This window comes from Gossypium raimondii, chromosome 5 (assembly GCF_025698545.1).
Source record: "Gossypium raimondii isolate GPD5lz chromosome 5, ASM2569854v1, whole genome shotgun sequence".
Classification (NCBI taxonomy): Eukaryota; Viridiplantae; Streptophyta; class Magnoliopsida; order Malvales; family Malvaceae; genus Gossypium; species Gossypium raimondii.
In genome coordinates, this window is record NC_068569.1 from 34,233,182 (window position 1) to 34,254,572 (window position 21,391).

The following is a 21,391-nucleotide window of genomic DNA, read 5'->3' on the forward strand; positions in this document are numbered from 1 at the left end:
CTTTTTTACTCCACTTCACTATATACACTGATGAATCTACTTTGTTCAAAATATTCTTTGATGGTTGATCATAATAAACTCTAATTAGGTGGGCCTTGAAGTACTGTTGCAACTTTTTGGTGGCTGTGACAAGGGCAAAAACCAATTTCTCAATCTTGGAATAACCTCAATTCACTACCTTGGAGAACCTTATTGATGTAATACATCGGATTCTAACGAGCCATGTCTTCCTTAACAAAAACTGCCACAGTTTTGTTTGAAGCTGCAGGATACAAGCATGAGGAGTTCCCTCGTGACGGCGAAGTCAAAGATAAGGGGTAAGCTAAATATTGTTTGATGACGAGCAATCTTCCTTGTCGCAACATCGACAGACCGTATGTGACGTTGCAACGCCAAGTGGCGTGATGTCGTGACGAGATAAATTATTTGGTGATGTTGCAAAATGGAGGAAGTGACATCACAAAATCGACCCTGAAATTTCAAAACTTTACAATTTGGTCCTATTTCATGTTCTGGTCAACAAAAGAGCTTTTGTAAGCTCGATTAAGGCTCAGATTTAATTGTGTATCATATGTGTTTGAATGATGTATTTACAATATATTTGACAGTAATTGCTTCGAAAACGATTGTGGCATCCTATAGCTTGGACCCGACGATCAGGTCAAGTAAGGGGTGCTATAGAGTGGGAGCGTTTGTTGTTCTTGAAGTGTGGTCCAATTATTTCACTTGTTCTTCAATGATGACTTATTCCTATTTTGAAGGGTAATAGGGTGCATGTGGATCATATTAATCATATTCTTAACACCTTTTGTTATTTTTATGGGTAAAAAGTTAACAAAGGGAAGACATAAGTATTTTTTCTCTAGTTATATGTTGGAGATTGTGGCGAAAGATATTAGTGGGATGCTTGGTTTTGCTAGAGTGCATAATTTGGGTAAGTTCATAGGGATGTTATTATTTCACCATAGAGTAACTATTGGTTCCGTTTAGTTTGTGATTGAGAAAGTGTGTGTGAAATTGAATGGATGGAATGGTAAGTGCTTATATTTTGTTGGTAGAAGAACTTGGGCCAAGTCTGATCTGTTAGCCATCTCGAATTTGTGGTGTTGATGCTTGTTGTGGCCACCAAATATAAATTTCCTACACTCTAACTAAACTAAACGGTAGTATAGAGAAGCAGGGTCGATCCTAAAGGGATTGACATTCCTAATATCATTTTTTTTGAATGACCAAGGCAGTTGTCGTGCCCACGACTTGTAACGTGCTAAGATAAAAATAAAACGAAGGGGATTTTATTTGATCAGGGTTAAAAATATAAATAGAACAAAATAATAATTGAACTATAAATGTAAAATTAAATAACTAAAAATTAATTAGATAATAAAATGTACGAATTTTTAGCCTTAGACTCGGAATATTCCAGACTTGAGTCGATCCTTGAAAGCGAATTTTTCCTTCCAAACAATAAGTTGGTTATAGTGTTCGAGGAAGCCTTATTCGCTAACTCTTCCTTGTGTGGTTGATTCCGGTACACCCTACAAACCAACCCTTATCAACTACCTGACCACATAACACACGTCCAAAATTTATGATCTCGACAGCCGTGCGATCTAAAAGAGGTCAACTTGAATTAACGGTCTCAACCACGTGGGTCATTTAAATTTGATCATTATCTTCCTTGACAGAGTCCAACTGGTTTTTTCCCACCTGGACACACCAATTTGTTTGCGGGAACCCAAATGCGGCAGACAACCATCTCGTTTGCCCAACTATACGCCTAATTACTCCAAGCCAACATGCACTTTTTGAGTTGAAATTGAATTAACTTTAAGGGACGATTGTAACTATCCCCTATTCTGGAGAGATAATGAATATCGTGTTGTAATGTTTTAGTACGGATTCATTTCTCACTATTCTTAATCGGAATAATAACTGGCCTAAGGCTAAACAGAGATTAGTTGAGCATGAAATTAATCATACTTGATCAGATTATGAGAGTGGATTTCAATGAAAGAGAATAGGTGAAAAAGGGAAAGGACTAAAAAGGCAATTGCACCAAAGTATAAAAAGAGGAAAGAAATGGCAGAATGCTTGACGCAAGAATATGCTAATTTCCTTTTTAAATTCCAGTATGTTCTAATGCCAAAATTACAAGCCTTTATATACACCTATCAAAGAACCAATTTCACATTATTTACTCCTAAAATCATGCTTAACAACCAACCACAATAACAGATTTTCTAAATATAGAACTTGTCAAAGTCAAAAGTATGATATTTTCTTATCAAGCAAAAAAATAATTCTATAATTTTCAATTTAGCCCTCTCAACTTGCTTTTTGTTCCAATTTAGCCCGATTTTGCTTGTTTTTGAACTTTAGCACTCCAATTGCGTCCTTGATAAAATTTAAGCAAGAAACAAGAAGCTTAGTAGCATTCTATTCAAAAATTGACAAAAATTAGGTACATTAAACACATAAAATTAGCTTGCTATCAGGCACCCAAACTTGGTCGGGACAGATCGACCCAAATCCGGAACGTTACATTAGCCACTTACGTGACTCTCTATATCAAACACCAATCACACCTCAAAGCTACCAATCACACCATGCAAATGCATGCATAATAAACAATCGCCAAGTAAAAGTAATCATACATGACCTAGGATCATGCTTTTCTAGTAAATTTATCAAAATACTGACCAGGGGTAAAATCATCATTTTACTCTTTTCATTCAATTACTCGTAAAACATCAAATCCAACATGCATACATATAGTAGAGTATTAAATAAGGCACTATTCGAAAGAAATTTTGGAAACCGATATATAAAACTTATTTAATTTGAAAACAAAGTTTAAAGATGAAATCATAAATTTAACAAAATATTTAGAAAAAACTTTTTGTACAACCGAGAGTAAAATTATGAAATTAACCATACAAGACTTATTCTTGCAAAATTTCATGGAATTTCATAGCATTTAAGGTTTCAAATTTAATTGTATAAAACTTAGGACTAACTTACAAAGATAACAAAAACATACCCATGACAAGCAGCTTGCCACGTCATGACGACGTGGTTACCAACATTATGACGTTGCCTGAAAGGGGGCTTTCATCCTAACGACACAATAAATGGCATCCCGACAATGATCCCTCGTCGCAACATCATTAATGTCTTGTCACGATGTCAACTGGAATATTTGTAGAAAAATCACAACAACTTGCATATGACACTTTGACACCAAACTAGACATACCATTTCGTGTTCTCATATCAATTTCTCTATTCTAACATGCCATAAGGCATACATAGATCACTTAAAACATGCTCAATTGTATTTAAACACACTTTAACATGCTTTGGAAAATCAAGTAAGTTGCTATGCTAACATGCATTTCTAAAGTCCCAATTCAATTTACTTGGCGTGTCAATTTTGCATATTAAGCATTTCTAAATGCAAGGTAGGTTCATTTCACACCAATATGACATTTAAAACTTGTTCACACATTCAATATACCATTTAAATGATTATATCATCAATTCACCAATAGACATTCATACCATTCATTTTGCAACTTCAACGAACATATCATGCAAATTCCAGCTTTAATCCAAACAATCAAGCAATCTCAAACCAGTTTAAAATGTCCTTCAAAACAGTCCTTAAATGTCAATTACAAACCAATAATTATTAAAGTCTAAAACCCTTAACTTTGGTCCTACGTTGCCTTCTTTATCGAAGTTGAAAACACAACACATACTCGAGGTATTTTGCTTAGCTTTAGATCACAAGCTTGCCCTCTTCTCCTCCTCACTCAAGCTATTTTTCTACAAAATATGCATAAAAGAGTGTGAGCTTTTTCCAGCTCAGTGAGTGCTCAAAGATTTCCAAAAATATCCAAAATATCAAGGTTAATTGAAAGCATACTAGATCATTTACTCATGGTATTACATCAAACATGTATCATAGTAATTCTTGTTAATATATTGGCATATTGTGTCTAGGAAACATGTATAAACACATATTTGCATTGGATAAGCGGATCTCCCAACACTTATTATAACTCATAGAGTCCATACTAGTATCATAAAATGTAGTATGAAGCTAAACACTCTTAAAACACACCAATCAGTCCCATTGAATGGAAACATTCTCTTATCTCTCCAAATCAGTCCCAGGGCCTCAATGCCCTCATACATAAGCACAATAATGGTGAGTACTCACAATCCTATAGCATGCCAATGATATCCAATGGTTTCAAGATGTCACAATGCCAATATATTCACTCATACACACACACATTTGTTTTCTGGTTTATACACACTTTCACATATCATGTTCATCATGATCTTATCACTTATCACATTCACATATTATACATTTTCAAGTGCTGTAAAAATTCTCATTGAGCCTCATACACTATAACCTCAGATAAGTGCATAAAACCAATAGATCACAAGTCATATTCTGACATAATTACATCTCATATATTCACAATAACACATCATATACATATATAATCACATTTAAGCATCATTTTCCAATTACCATAATTTTAAGTAGGAAAACTTAAACTTGGAACTTAGGATAGGTAATTAGGCTACCTAACCTCCCCTTTTAGCACATTGAATTTTGCATAAATGCAGTACATCAGATCACTTACCTTAAAGCTTTCACTTCAATGCCAAATGCTCAAGTAAGCTTTTGTTTGCCCTTATCCTTGCTTGTAGAGGCTCCCGATTGATCCAGAACTTTGCATACATATTAAACACATTACAAAAATATTATGAACAGCCATAAACACAATCAAATCACAATGAAATTGCAAATCTAAGCTCTTCTTTCTCATTACCGAAAACTAACTCGTTTTGCCAAAACAAGTGATTTCCTCACTCGATATTTGATCCTAACCCTTAAACATGTTTCCTATCATCCTAATTATCATATTATTATAGATCTAAGCCATTAGTTTTATCAATTAACTCAGATTTAACTTTTCTGGAAAATCAAGCTTGTATGAACATGTAAAAGAGGGAAAACATCTAATTCATTAAAATTCCTTAATGATTTTTAACATTCACTTCATAAGCCTTTAGATTGGTCGAAAATAAGTTGTAAATCACTTTGAATCAACCAAATTACTCAATACATCGGATTTCACCAATTTTTTTTATCGAAGTTTAAATGTAAAAGCTTTAAATCTAAAAAAACTCAACACAATCAATTAGATCTCAAATTAGGAAAGCAACATTAGTTTGGTCATAAAAAGTCAGAATCTCACCTAAACTTGACAAAATCAACAAGCTATGGAGTTAATTCGAGAATGGACATTTTAAGAACAAGGAAGAAGTTGATGAAGAAATATTTGATTTTCTTTAAAATTGATGGAGAATTCGATGTTTGGAGAGCTAGAAAATTATTAGGGATGAATCAATTTTGAGAGAAAAGCTTAGATTTAGATCTAGAAAAAAATTGAATTTTTTATGGAAAGGGAGGGAAGGGACGATGGGTGGTTTAAATAACTAACAAAATTTAAAAATTGGGCAATTCCCTTTTAGCAACCTCCAGTTTCTTCCTTTTTTCAAATAAATCCTTATTTTCAATTAAAACACATTTTTAAATTATTTTCAAATTTGATTTGTTTTTAAAATCTGTTTTGAATTAATTAATTCCAAAACACCTAATTTTAATTTTCCTACCTAAATTTTAGTTTTAATAATTATTTACAATATTTTATTGTTTTATTAAATCCTATTTTATTAACCACTCTAATCCTAAACTCGATTTTCGATTAAATAGAACCCGGTTCTACTAACCCGATTTTTGGGATGTGACAAAATTATTTAATGTGCTTAGTGTGCATCTTGTTTCGATCTGCAACGAAATAGTGAATCTTACTCGCAATTTTGTCTTGGGGTCGTGCCGCTCCATCCATAAGTCATCTCTCATGAATTGACAATTGCGTTTTGATCGTGAATGGTGGTTTGGGTCTCCTTTGTATCCTCGATCAAAAGAAGATATTTTTGCTTAAATTGGGTGTTAATCAGCTATCGAATACTAATGCTTTATGGGTGCATGTTTTGCGAATCAAGCATAGTGTTCAAAGTATATTGCCAACCTCAATTAATCGTAGTAATTCCTCATATGTGTGGCGTTCATTAGCCAATGTGTAGGAAGAGGTACTTGCAGGTGTTTGTTGGGCGCAGTGGTGTTCATGGGCTGGGTCAGGCCAAGTTCAGGGCAGGTCGGGTTTAGGTTGAGCTCAAACATGATATTAACACAATTTGTGCTTGCCCAAGCTTGGCCTGATCCGACTAGAAATATGGGCCTAAATTTTTCCCAAGCCCGTCCATATTTGTAAATAGCTAACCCAAGCTCATTTTAGTCGTGCCCATATTATTTAAAAAAATATTTATATTATTGTTAATTTAATATTTTTTATTTATTAAAGTTTTATTTATAGTTATCTTAACAATTTTTAATGTTTACATTATAGTAGTATTATATACTATTATAGATTTATTTTTATTTGTTATAAATTACATAATATATAAAACTAACATAATATACAAAAGATAATGACTTTTTTTCCCTCCAGCTTTACAAAAGAAATACTTTAGCCCTTCATTTAATTTTTCACATCTTTTAGCCCTTAAACTTGCATTTTTTTTGTCAAATCACCTAAAATGAATGGAAAAGTTAACGTTAACTTTACTGACATAGCATACACATGGATGCCATGTGAATGACATGTAAACATTTAATTAATTTTTGAAACTAAAAAATATTTTTAAAATATTTTTATACTTTTAAAATAATTTTAATGATTTTTAAGTTTAAAATAATCACATATATTTTATTTTAAAACTTTTAAAATCAATTAAATGTTGACATGTCACCCACATTGCTTCATGTATGTCACATCAACATTTAATTAGATTTTTAAATTTTAAAATTAAAATAATAAAATATTTTTAAAATTAAAATCATTAGAAATATTAAAAATATTTTTAAAATTTTAAAAACTTAATTAAATATTGACATTTTATCCACATTGCAACCCTTGTATTGTTGTGGCATACATATGGATTGCCACGTGGATGACATATCAACATTTTTAATTTAAAACTATTAAATTTTTAATAATTTTATACTTTTTAATAATTTTAATGATTTTTAATTTTTAAAAGTAATTTTAGAATTATTAAAATTTTAAAAAATCAATTAAATGCTGACGTGTCATCCACATGATAATCTATGTGTATGCCACGTTAGCAAATGTAAGAAATATTAATTTTTCCATCCAGATTGACATGATTTGACAAAAACACAAGTGTAGGGGCTAAAAAAAGGCAAAAAATTTAATCAAAGGCTAAACTAACTTTTTTTTTTTAAGTTTGAGGGTCAAATAAGTCATTATACTTATAAAAAATTATAAACTTACAAGAACAAGTCAACCGAGTCAGGTTTGAGTTTTGAATGTTCAAGCCCAAACCTGAACAATTTTTTAAAAGGGCCTAATTTTCCCCAAGTTCATTTTCGGACTTAAGATTATTATATAAGCTATCCTAAATTTCGAACGGTCCTTCTGACTTTAGCAGATAACTCCAACCATAAGGAAGTATAATTGGTTGGTGGAGAACGTTTGATTAACTTTTGGAATGATGTTTGGGTTTCAAGCATTGGCCCACTTAGGGCGCATCAATTATGGTCAGTTAATGTTGGTGGACTCCACCCATGTTCGTGGCATGATCGATGCGGCTAGGAATTAGGACTGGCAACTATGCAAGTGCTGTTGCCCGAGTCTATCGTTCAATTGGTCAGGGCTACTTTGCCACCATCCCCAGCTGTTGAGGATGACTAGCTGTGTTGGAGGTGGTCCACAAGGGGTCAATTCTCTTCTTCGGCCACTTAGCATCTGTTTGGAAGTGAGGGTTTGTCGAGGTATGGCTACGAGCATACATTGCCTTCGGTGCGAGGATGCTAATAAGACTACCGTACATGTTGTGTAAGACTGCTTTTTTGCAAAAAGTTTGTGTGGTGCTCCATCGTCCCTAGATTATGGACAATTTATTAGCTTGTTGCAGGGGTGGCTTTGGTGGAATTTGCAATATAGGGGTAGCATAGAGTGGATGGATGGTGAATGGTCGACGTTGTTTTCTATTATTTTTTAGCATATTTGAAAGAGTTAAAACGAGTATATTTTTGCAACTCCAATAGCAGCAAATATAAGGTAGTGGTGTCAAATGTTGCATGGGCATGTAGCATGACTAGTATTTGTATGCATGAACTTGTGTTGAGTAGTAGGGCTAGTTATTGCTGTTGGCAACCATTGGATATGGGTTTGTTCAACATAGCTGGGAATTAGGACTAGCAATGATGTGGTTGCTGTTGCCCGAGTCTATCGTTCAGTTGATCAGGGCTACTTTACCACCATCCCCGGTTGCTGAGGATGACCAGCTATGTTGGAGATGGTCCATAGGGGGTCAATTCTCTTCTTCAGCCATTCAGCATCTGTTTGGCGGTGAGGGTTTGTCGAGGTATGGCTACGGACATACATTGCCTTTGGTACTAGGATACTAATAAGACTACCGTACATGTTGTTTGAAACTACCTTTTTTGCAAAAAGTTTGTGTGGCACTCCATTGTCCTTAGATTATGGACGATTTATTGGCTTGTTGCAGGGGTGGCTTTGGTGGAATTTGCGGTATAGGGGTAGCATAGAGTGGATGGATGGTGAATGGTCTGCGTTGTTTTGTATTGTTTTTTATAATATTTGAAAGAGCTAAAACAAGTATATTTTTACAACTCCAATAGCAGCAAATATTAAGTAGTGGTGTCAAATGTTGCATGGGCACGTAGGATGACTAGTATTTGTATGCATGAACTTGTGTTGAGTAGTAGGGCTAGTCATCGCTATTGGCAACCATTGGATGTGGGTTTGGTTAAGGTCAACACCGATGGGGTGTTCCTGAGGAAGATCTAGGTAGCTGTCGTGGGAGGGGTTGTTTGAAATACGGTAGAAGAGTGGTTGGTTGGGTTTTCTATAGGGTTGGTGGTTTGTCGGCTTTCCAAGTTGAAGCCCAAGGTACCTATGAGGGACTTAAGTTTTCCAGGATGTTAATCTTGGGGGGCAAGCTAAAATTAGACATGCTATGTAACAACCAATTAAACATATAAACAATCGATTCAAAATAAGCAATATTCCAACATAACAATTGATTTAAACATATAAATAATCGTCAAAAGAAGTAGTATTCCAACATGACAATCAATTTAAACATATAAACAATCGATTCAAAAGAAGCAATTAAGAAGAAATAGCATATCATTACATAAAATTGTGCACGACGTTCTTTCAAGGAAATAAAATCACAAAATATAGAGTCTTAATCAAAAGTTTCAGCAATCTCTCTTTCAATGTAAACAACAGGATTATTTGTAGGAAACTCATCCTCCATTTTGGTGCGAAGCCTTATTTTGAAAATTTTCATTGCTAAATTTTTTTTTCTGTAATCGCAGTTGAAATAGGAAAAGTCAACAGAAGACGAATTAATCTATCAACAAGAAAATATACCTTTGACATCTGTGTCTCTGCTAATCCTTGACAAATATCAGAAATTGTGGACAGATTCTACAATTTTGGATGATTTGGAACATTTTGCTTATAATGCTGCACTTGATACTTCAAGATTACTTTCTCTTGCTTAGTGAAATTAAGAGGATAATATTTTTCCACAATATAACAAATATCATCCATATTGAAGGACTTATAAGCACCTTAGGATCCAAAGTAGAGCTAAGGGTAAGAAGATCAATTGTTTATTCATTAAATCTACTATTTAGCTTAAGAAGTTGAGAATCTATAGTAGCATTGAATATCTCAACACAATAACGGTACTCCATATTGAAATCAAATTGTTGGTGACGACCACGTTTTACCACATATGGAGAATCCATATCTAGAACCTCAATATTGTGCTTTTCACAAAAATGCTTTCACAACTTCCAACAAATTATCTCAACCATCTTCTCTTAACTTTTGTATCAAAGTTCTGGTGCTTGAGACTAATACATAAAATTTACTATATCTTGGGATTTTTGATGTAGATGTTGAAAAATAATATTTGTAATACTCATTATATCTTTCATTAGATGTAAGATAAAAACAAAATCAAAAGATGTAATCTTCTAATATACTGCAGCTACATTCCAATGGATAGAATAATTAGAGCCACTTTCAATAACATTTTCTAGAGCAGAACAAGTAGCATCAACCATCCTTATCAAGCTACAAACAGAACTAAAATGAGAGCTCCAACGAGTTTCTCCAGCTCGTTTCACAGTGCCAATTTGGTTAAGTCTTTTACCATTTTCAAGTTCATCAATTGCCAACATATTTGCAATTTCAATTGCTTAGGAAGCTTGTAATTGATCATGGTGTTTGCAAGAGGCACTAATTATATTAATAATGAAGTTCAAATCAATGAAAAAAATTATGAATAGGAATTACCTCTCGAGAAGCAGCAACTAATGCCAATTGGAGTCTATAAGCCAATCAATGAACATAATATGCATATGGACAATCATTTAAAAACAATGCTTGCAAACCATTCCATTCACCCCACATGTTGCTAGCACCATCATATCCTTGACCTCGGATATTTTGAACATCAAGACAATGTCGAGAAAGAAAAACATATATTTCCTCTTTCAAAGTTATTGCTACAATATCTTGGATATGTACAAGATCAAAAAAACGCTCTTTTATAAATCTTTCCTCATCAACATATCTTAAAACTATAGCCATTTGCTTTCTTTTAGATTCATCACATGCCTCATCAATAATGATACAAAATTTAGGATCTCCAATGTCTTCCCGAATCTTATGACGCACTTTATTTGCAGGAATATGTAAAATCTCCTTTTGGATCATATGAGAAGCATATTTAGCACGTCTTGGAAAATTGTCTAAAACAACTTTGGAAACTTTATCATTATAGGAAGCTAACAATGTAACCAATTCAAGAAAATACCTCGATTTCTTGAATTAGAGGTTTCACCATGACCTCTAAAAACACATCCTTGCAAAGTTAACCATTTAACAACATCAATTGAAGTCTTGAATCGTAAGCGGTTACCTTCTTTTTTTATCTAAACTTTGTGCATTGATAACCTTGTCAATGTTCCGAGGTTGAATTAACAAATCTTGACAGCTTTTCTCAATATTATTATGTGGAGAGAATAGATCTTGGCCAACATGATTCAAGAAAGCACACATTTTTCCATCAGTAACTTGTTTTCCAATTATTAAAACCTTTGACAGTGAATGCATTCGTTCCATGATGAACAATATGTTTTGAGAAAAGATACCATGAGAAACAATATGTTGCATTTTTAGTAGTGGAATACTCCAACCAAAAAAAAATTGCAAAACCAAGAAGACTGAAATCTTCGAGGATTCTTGTCACCATAAAGTAGGTACTCGGACAAATGTATTTTATATGACCCAATTTCTAAATATGCTCGAATAACTTCATCTCCCTAATTAACGGGATATTCCCATATTTGAGGATGCAATCCCAAATCTCGCTGTAGATTATTAATATCAAAAGAAATATTTGGATGATCTTCACTTTCAAGTCTTGGACATTTAGAAGTATTAACTTCGATTGTTGGAGAATCTTCATTGATCATTGGTTGACTAGCATCACAAGTATCATTACTTTTCCTGTAAAACAAAGTATCAATTGTCTTTACCTTTTTCTTTTTCTTGCAATCGACCTGAAATTTAATTTTATAAAATTATAACAAAGTAAAATGGCTCTAACATACTGCAACAATGAGAATTCTAGAAAATGAGAAGACTTCACCGAGAACAAGTGAAACAAGGAGTAGCAAGTCATAGAAAATGTAAAGACTCTATGGCAAGCTTGAATATATATGGTTTATCAAGTTGACAACTTTTCTTGATCCGAAATTCACATAACGTTCGACTCAGTTAATCATTTTTTATTTTGTTTTCACCAGAATACTCACTACTTCACAAGCTATCATTTAACATAATTTTAAACAAAGTGACCAAGGTTTGCTTCCTCCCCTTCACTTTGGCCAAAACTTATTATATATTATCTAGCTATTTTTGTTTCATTTTTACACTTCTAGCAAGTTAGAAACCGTCTCCTAATCATTTTCCATCCAAAAACATACACATTTCACTTAATTTATAAGCTTTTATCAATATCCTTTAATTACAACTTTTAATACAGTTGATAAAATAAAAAACTATTCATATATATATGTAAAACAAGCTTCAAAGAATCGAAATCTATGAAAATTCAAGAAAAACATACCTTATAGTTAAAATTTAGAGGAAAATGATGAAGAAAATTTTCTTCTTCTTTTCTTGCTAGGCACAAAATGAAGAAGGAAGATGATAAAAATATGTTCATCTTTTCTCTTCTTTTTATATATATTATTGTATTACTTATAAAATATTTTTATTTTAAGTAAAATATTAAATAAATATTAAATTATTACTATTTAACAAAAATATCATTCAAAAGTCATCATGAATAATTTAGCCTCTTCAAAATGATTTTTCCTTTGTTTTTATCAAGAATAATTTTTTAATATTATTTTTAATACTATAAAAATATTGGAGGGACCTACATATATTTTTGGGAGAACCATAGTATATTTACAAAGGAGTAAATTGTAAAAATTTTAAATCTTGGAGGGCCATGGCCCTCTGAGCCTCTATTAGGCTCCGCCATTGGGTGATGCCTTGGAGAATGACTTATTTAAGGTGTGGCAAATCCATAACTTCGCCGACGTCCGTGGCAGGTTCAAATGACATATATTTGGCGAGAGTATAATCGAGTAGCTGGCCTGAACTATGAAGCTTTGCACATGTTTCAGGTTGCACCAGGGTCGATTCTTAGAGTAGTCCTGCTGCTATTCTGTTTCTACCCAAACAAAGAATTACTTAAAGTAATCTATTGATGTTAGAAAAAAGATCAAAGCTTAAAAGATGAATTTTAAATTTCTTCTCCATTGTCGAACTTGATTGCATGCAAATTACAATAAAAAAACTTTTATCTTAAAGATAATTGAGGGAAATGAAACTATCAAAAGAAAGAGAGATAGATTGAAGACCATCTTTTTTAACTAAAACATCATTCTAACTTTAGCTATATATCTAATTTTTAATGGAGGGCTATAAAAAAGTGTAAGAAATTTTACACCGATGCTCCCCTCACTTTCATGAGAGATGAAAGGAATTTTTTAGAAATTATAGACGAAAGTAATATTAACTAAAAATTTATCCTTTTATCACTCCACTATTGATCGGAAGAAAATGGGGGTGGACGCTAGTGTTGGTTAGAGATTGAGTCCATTCAAAGGTTGGATGGAGTGGGCAGCCACCATCATAACCTTAAACTCTTGAAAATCAATCATCCCATTTCCATCATTATCCACTCCACTTATCATCTTCCTACATTCTTCTATCGAACACTCGTCCCCCAGGCTTTTCAGTACCTCCTGAAGTTCCTCCGCTGATATCCACCCGTTCCCGTTTCTGTCGTACACCGAGAAAGCGTCCTTCAGAACCTCCTCCGACTCCACCCCTTTCGTGTTCAGCTCCACAAATTGGTCGAAATTCATGAACCCATCACCATAGTCGGCGTTGAATTCTTTCATCATCTTTTGGAGTTCTTCTTTCGACTGGTGCTTTTGGGCGAGGGAACCCATGATTGAACCCAGTTCCGATAATGAGATCTTCCCGTCGCCGTTGACGTCCAATTTGTTGAAGATTTGTTCCAGTTCCTGCAGCTGGGTTTGGCTTGAACTTCTTGTAGATGGAGAGGCCGTTGAAGTTGGGGTATTCGACGTAGAATTTTGCTTCTTTTTTCTCTTCAAAATCCAACCCAAACCCATTAAAATGTTACCTTTTGTATTAAAGATTCTGGAAAAATGAAACGAGAGATCAAAAAGCAGAAAATTGGTTTTGAGAAAAATGATAAGGATTAAATATCGGAGAAAGGGAAATCCTAATCCTATTTATAATTGGAATTGAAATCTAATAGCAGGGCATCTTTGCCGTTATCGTAATTTTTAGTGCTGAGTGATTCTCTAGCAGCATAAATAGATTACATGTAGCAACGTTTAAAATTTAACTTCTGTGTTTATCAAAAAAAAAAAAAAACTTCTGTGATTGCCACTTTAATATTGTCAATGGCAGGTAAATTTAATCATAATTTGTAATAACTTTTATGATATTTTTGAATGATTTCGTACAACTGTAGGGAAAAATTTATTGAATATTTTCTGTATTTATAGGAACGTGACCCATACAATATTAAAATTCATTATGGATACTTTACAATTTTGTCATAAATTATAATAACTACATGATTATTTAAAAGAAAAATAAATTATATACATATGGTAATTTTGTATAAATATAGCAATACAATAATTGTGAAATTTCTTTATTCAACTCCATAAATCTAAAATTATAAATTAGACACATGTATAAAAACTAAACTACAAATTCATATTGATTGTTTAAAAGATTTCCATACATATATAATATCTTTATGTAAAATGAATAAATTAAATACTTAAGAATCAACAATAGGAAAATTAATTAATTAAATACTTAATAGTTTTGACTAAAATTATCTATCACTTTCCACTACTATAGGAATATCAACGCCTAAACTTTTGCCTTAAATTAACTTTTTAATTTTGTAATAAATTCACTTTTCTATGATTGAAAACAGTCACTCAACTTGGATTTTAATAACAAAACAGTCAACCAACTTTTAACTCAGTCACTCAACTTTTAAAAAATAATAAATCAATCACTAATGTTATCAAAAAGTGACAAATCAGTCACCCATTAATATTTTCCGTTACAGGCCTAACGAGACAAATGACATGACCAGTTAACTTGCCACATTGGACGAGGAACCGAAGGGTCTAAAGTTTGGATAGATTTAGGGAAAAGAAAAGATGAACTGGAATTAATGAAAAAGAAAAGAGAAAGGATGGATTGAGATTAAGTATAAGAAAAGAAAATCCCTTGGGACTAACATTTTCCATGATTTATTCTACATCAACCTCATCGAGCTCCTGCTCACACCCCACTTAGGTGCCTCATCACATGCCAATTCACAAATCCACCCAAGCCGATGAAAACATGCTTGAATTTTCCCTTAAAATCAATTGAGTCGAAACCCAAGCTGGAAAATCCAAAGTACATCTTAGGGATATTGTGATTTCTTCAACAAAACCTCGTGAAGACGTTGATGGAACAATTTCATCATCACTAGCCATGAAAGGATGTTGCAGGAGCATTTCAGCTGTCCATCTCTTATTTGGATCCCTAGAAAAACACTTCTCCATAAAATCTTTTCCTTCCCCAGATAACTCCCTTGGAATTCTAGGCAATTCATCGTTGGCCCCAATTTTAATCAACAAATCCACCATGTTGGCTCCTAGTTTCAAGTGCCAAGTTAGTTTTCCAGTAAATATCTCAACAACAGCGCATCCAAGTGCCCTAATATCCACCTCGAATCATAAATGTTTTCATTGATAGACTCAAAGGGCATATTCAAAGATGTTCCCCTGATTTCAAACCTCCTTTATTTTTCACCCTTTCTTTTTGCCAATCCAAAATCAACTATCTTCATATCCCCATTACCAAACAAAAGAACATTTTGAAGCTTAATATCACAATGAACAAACCCTTGGGAATGAAAGAAATTTAACCATTTTAACATTGATCTCGCAAATCTTTTAACATTGGATTCCATCGATTTCCCACCATTTTGCTGACGCTGATCGACCAAGCTTCCTTTATCAGCATACTCTAAGAACAAATTGTAAAATTTCCCACCATTCTCAACACTAAAATCATGAATGGGGTGTCAATGGTGGATCAAACTAGGCGAATAAATGGCATGGATTTTGAAACTCACTAACACACTTTTTACACCCAAAAAACCTCCTATCGGGGTTGTCATTGGACCAAAAAGTCTTTAAATTGACTAGGTTTCTAAAAAAGCACACCAGAATCACATTCGACATCTCCATTTCTTCTCCTTCTTCTACTACCCAGCTAGGGTTTTTTAATAGGACTGTTAAAATGACAGCAAACCCTCCAACGTGACCGATTAAATGACAAAAAGGACTTTGTGAAAAATAGAACGTCGATAATGACAATGTATCACAAAGAAAAGAGGAAGCAAAATAAAGAACATACAAATTTTTATGTGGAAACCCTTTCGTTAAAAAAATCATGGGCAGAGGAGAAGACAATTCACTATGTCGAATTCAAATGATTATAAAAGGAGTAGACTATGTCTATTTATAGGCTTGTAAAACCATATTCTAATAGGAGTGTAGTAAGGTTGAAACACCTTATTCTAATCAATATCAAATAGATGAAGTGTAATAAGTTTGAAAAACCTTACTTTGCTATATGGATTTTACTTTTATTTTATTTTACCACTATTTTTTATTTTAACAAGGATTCGAGTCATTCAATTCTAACAATCTCAACCTTGGCACGAATTCTCAATTAATAAGTTCTTCACCACGAGCTCTCAACGAACAAGTTCTCCATCTCTTCTATGAAACCCCTTAAAAGGTATTTTTCAACAATGAACACCAACCAAGTCTAAGCAATACTTAAACTTGGTTATGGAAAGTGACTTAGTCATCATATCTGCTGGAATTTCATGAGTACTAATTTTGCTCACAAAAATATCACCACGAGCAAAAATATCACGAATAAAATGATACCGAACACCAATGTGCTTTGTTCTCTCATGAAACATTTCTTTGTTCTCTCATGAAACATTTAATCTTTTGTAAGGAAGATGACACTTTGACACTTTGACTGTCACAAAGTACTGTACTGATTTGAAGGTTTTCATTGAGTTCACTGAAGAGTCTTTCTGTAATGCCCTAAAATTTTAATTTTGGGTATTGTGAATATGTGACACAAACATCTGTTAGCTTTAGTGGTTATATGTTCTGGGAGTGTTTGGGAGGTCCCAAGTTCAAGCTAGGACTTGAGAAAATTTTGGTATTTTTATGAATAAGTCCTATCTTTGGTCAATAGGCTTTTAAGTAAAAGTTGGAAAATAATTAACAGAATGGGCCTGCTGGTCTGGTGGATAAGTGGAGTGTTGGTGTGAGGGAGGTTATGGGTTTGAATCTTTGGGTTGAAAAAAGTTGTATTTTTGCTCCTAATTTCGGTAAGAGTTATGCTGAACTGGGTTTCTGAGTGGTGGATGTGTAGTGGGAAGTGAAGGAGCGATTTTAGGAGTGAATTAGGGGATTATGGGGGAGAATATCCAAAATCTGATCACTTTTTTCTTTAAAAAAAAAGAGTCGTTTTTCTCTCCATCTTTCTAACGTTTTCTCTCCTCCATCTCTATCGAATTTTGTTTCTTCTTTGCTTCTTACTCGATTATCTTTTCTTTTCTTTCCTCTACTGCTGAAATTCCCTTGTTTCCCCTAAACAATTTTTTCCTCTTGATTTTGTAGCGTTAAGCAGCACTTGTGCAAATTCAGTAAGTTGTTGGGTATCATTGTAAGAGATTATTTTGTGTTCAATAGTCTAATTTCGGGGTGTTGGCGGTAACATTTCGCTAGGATTAAGGCTCTTCTTGTGATTTTCGTAAACATACCGATTTGAAGTTTTTGCGGTAAGTGTTCATCGTTTTATGAGTAAGTATTTTGGTTTCGGGATTTTGATTAATCGCGAGGTAAGACTAATTATGGTTTTATTTTTTCAATTATAGGCTTTGGAGTGCTCGGGGACTGTTTTAGGATCAAACAAAACCAGGTGTGTACCTGAAACACGAAAATAAGGGATTCAGTGAAAAGCCAAAAATGCTTGCTGTTTGGACAGCAACAGTAGGCTAACTTTGGAAAATCACCATAAATTGTGGAAATCAAATTAGAGGATGAAAAAAATATGGGATTAAAGATATTTGAGATAGTTTCTCATAGAAGAAACGAAATAAGCAAAAGAATTTCATATTGTGAGATATTTGAATTTTAGTGAGACAGGGTCAGAATGATTTTAGAATCCCCTGTCCTGACTTTGGAAAATTATTAAAATTTTATAAAAATAATTATGGGTTAGAATTTATATATTTAAAATCCTGAATGAGTCTACTTTCATGAGAAACAAATGGGAACATCATCCGAATTCTGTACGAGAAGATAATTTTTTGTGCAGAAAGGTCGAAAGTGTTAGACAACAGAACATGGGAACTTTAAAGAAGAAACTGTACTTATTAGCTAAACCAATAATTCTGAAAATTTTATGGTAAGAAGATATTTGAGTCTGGTTTCCAGGAAAATTTGCGGATCTTAATTCGGAATTCTTTAGCTTAAGATACAAATAATTTAGTAACAGTGAATCAAGTAGACAACTTTGAAGGATCATATGAATAAATAGTGGAAACACATATGAATAATTAACTAGCATGAGTTACATTAAAATGGATCACGAGGCCAAGGCCAATTTGGGTCATCTGGGCTACACGGGCGTGTGGTCCCACACGGGCGAACATCATGGGCTTGTAGGCTTATTTTCACTGTTTGACTGATAAGGTTGCACGGGTCGTCCAAGTCGACTGTGAACCTACTATAGGGTCGGTAAGCTTACCTAGACCCTTAATTGACTGAAATGACTGTATGACTGATATGATTAAGCCTGATGATGTCTCACTAATTTGATATTGCATGCCTTGTTTACATACATGATATTATGTTATAGCATGTCATATCTGTATATTGCATTGCATTGGGTTGGGGGATTATAATGTTCCGAGAAAGTGTACTGAAAGGTCTCGAGCCTAATTTACTAGCAGCTCAGCTGCAAATTACTGTCTAGTGCCACATTCGTTACTACTTAGAGTGTAGGGATGGGTGGGTTGATTATATCCCCACATGGAGTGTAGGGTTGGAGGGAGATGGTGTGTAGAGGCTGGATGGGTGATATAAACTCGTCTCGTGATGTTTTGAGTCGTATGTGTTGCCCAATTGTGAATTGAGTAAGGATGGATTCGTTTCGGTTTTAAAATGAAACAAAATAGAGATAATGGCTTCAAACAAAGGTAATAAACAAAATAAAGAGGAAACAATAACAAATTAATTGGCTAAGACCGAAAATGAACCAACAATAACGAATTATTGACCCGGATCTCAAAATGGTCTTTAGGTGTTTTTCGGTTAAAGGAAACAGGAAAGGAACCTTGACCCACTATCAACTATGATAGGAACCAAAGGTATATTGAACGCCACACCAAAGGTGATAAGTTCAGCAACAAAGAATAGATGGACGCCACAAGCTATGCTTGATAAGTCAAATCAATTCCGAAAGAACAAAGAGAATTGGATAGCTCACAATTCAAATATTTCATCTATATTCAGCAAAAAGTTCTTTCCCTCTATGGCTGATTACATCTATTTATAATGCTAGAACAAGGTAACCGAATGGTCAAAAACATCCACTTAATGTGCCATAAAAAACTGATGTCTTTTCTTATTATTTGAACCAAATAACTCCTTCCATAAAATCACTTTAATTCAGCTTATTTGAATGTCTTTAATGGCTTAGAAAATGACTCTTGAGTTTTGCTTGGCTAGTTGAATAGACACCATCTCTTAACCAGCTCCTTAATGACATTCAAAGGCTTGATTAATTTCTCTTGAAAGCTCCAAAACTACTGGAAGTGGAAGAGTTGTTGCTGAATTTTAAAGGGCATAAAATGCTCTTTAAAAACTCCTTTAATGATTTTTAAGCTCCCTTTATAACAGCCCTTTAATTGTAACTCAAAAGAACTTGAACACCACTTAATTAAATGTGTAATGACCTTGAATTATAACCACTATAAGCTAAAAGTCACCTTCAATAAACACATTAAAATGAGTTTATTAAACAAATGAAAACACTTATTAATCATAACAAACATTAAACTTACTTAAATAAATGAACTAAAACATATATGCAATAATTATTCCAAGAACTAGTTTAATTAAAGAAGCATAATTTAAAAACTTAATTTATGCATCAATAAATAATCCGAGGAACTAGATCAATTAAGAACAACACTTATTAAATAAAGTTCAACAAAAACACTTATTAATTAAAACTAAGATGAGTTGAATAAATGTCCAAGAACTCATTTATTAAACTAAGATGCTTAAATGCATGGTTTTGAAATGCAAATTTAACTAACATGAAAGTTACATAATTAAACTAACTTGACTTAATTTAATGATGCAAACTTAACTAACATGAAAGTTACATAATGCATGACTTTATTAAATGTAGAACACATATTAATGATGTGCAAACTATGACATAATTAAAACACAAACTAAAATAACTAAAATTAATGAATCAAAGTCCTTATTTTCCAGCAGACCAAATTGACAAACTAAAATTAAAAACTTCATTTTGCACTTGGGCCCTCGAGTTTGGACCAATCTCGGTAGCATCGAGTTGTGTCAGAACATGATGCGACCGGATCGCATCAATGGGTAGGATTTTGTGATCAGATATCTCACATTACTATCGATATCTTGTGATGGGCTAAAGCCCTACTGTATGACTATTTTTGTACTGAGATGGGCTAAGGCCCAAACTGGACTGATACTGATACTAAAAAGGGTTAAGCCCAAACTGTGATTATCTATTTACTGTCTGTTCATTTGTATGGGGATTGCACACTGATTTTACGTAAACTCACCCCTTCTGTTTAATCTGTACAGGTAATCCCCAGATTTAGGTGGATCAATGCGGCGGAGGACTCAATGGTGGCCACACGAACTCTTTTACACTTTTATTACCTATTTATGATTTTACTTTTATTTGGGAGTATTTTGCTGTAATTATGGCCTTTATGGATTTTGGTTTAAATTTGGTTTTTATACAGTTTTATGATTTAAATCTGCTGGTGTTAGGTAAAACTCGGATTGTCAAATGAAATTAATGTTTTATAAAAAATACCATAAATACGCAAACCATTTAAATGCTTCTGCAATAAGAAACCGTTTTGAAATTGAATAACGATTTGTAAATGAATAATATTTTGGAAACGAAAGACACGATTTGAAATTAACATAAGATAATGAAAAAATGGTCAAATAGAAAAAGGGATTTAGCGACAACATATTTTTTGAAAAGCACTAACTTGTGACATCGTCAGATTCGGCCATAACGTCTAGGCCGGGTCTAGGGTGTTACATTTAGCCTTCAACCAAATGGCTTCTTTACAAGCCTCAGTAATCACCATGTACTCAGCTTTAGTGGTAGACAAAGCGACTGTAGTTTGCAAAGTGGCTTTCTAACTGA

General features: G+C 33.4%; 1 protein-coding gene and 1 pseudogene across 1 annotated transcript; both read right to left on the minus strand.

The window, feature by feature from the left end:
• Positions 1-12,847: 12,847 nt before the first annotated feature.
• Positions 12,848-14,139, minus strand: LOC105765820 (probable calcium-binding protein CML25). Its single transcript, XM_052631660.1, has one exon. The coding sequence runs from the start codon at positions 13,939-13,941 to the stop codon at positions 13,384-13,386; it is 558 nt and encodes a 185-aa protein (XP_052487620.1). The 5' UTR covers positions 13,942-14,139; the 3' UTR covers positions 12,848-13,383.
• A 980-nt stretch (positions 14,140-15,119) lies between these two features.
• Positions 15,120-15,920, minus strand: LOC105766986 (mitogen-activated protein kinase kinase kinase 20-like; annotated as a pseudogene).
• Between the last annotated feature and the right edge of the window lie 5,471 nt (positions 15,921-21,391).

Bases quoted from the DNA above. Each gene is read 5' to 3' on its own strand.
- LOC105765820 (XM_052631660.1), bottom strand. From the start codon at position 13,941: ATGGGTTTGGGTTGGATTTTGAAGAGAAAAAAGAAGCAAAATTCTACG.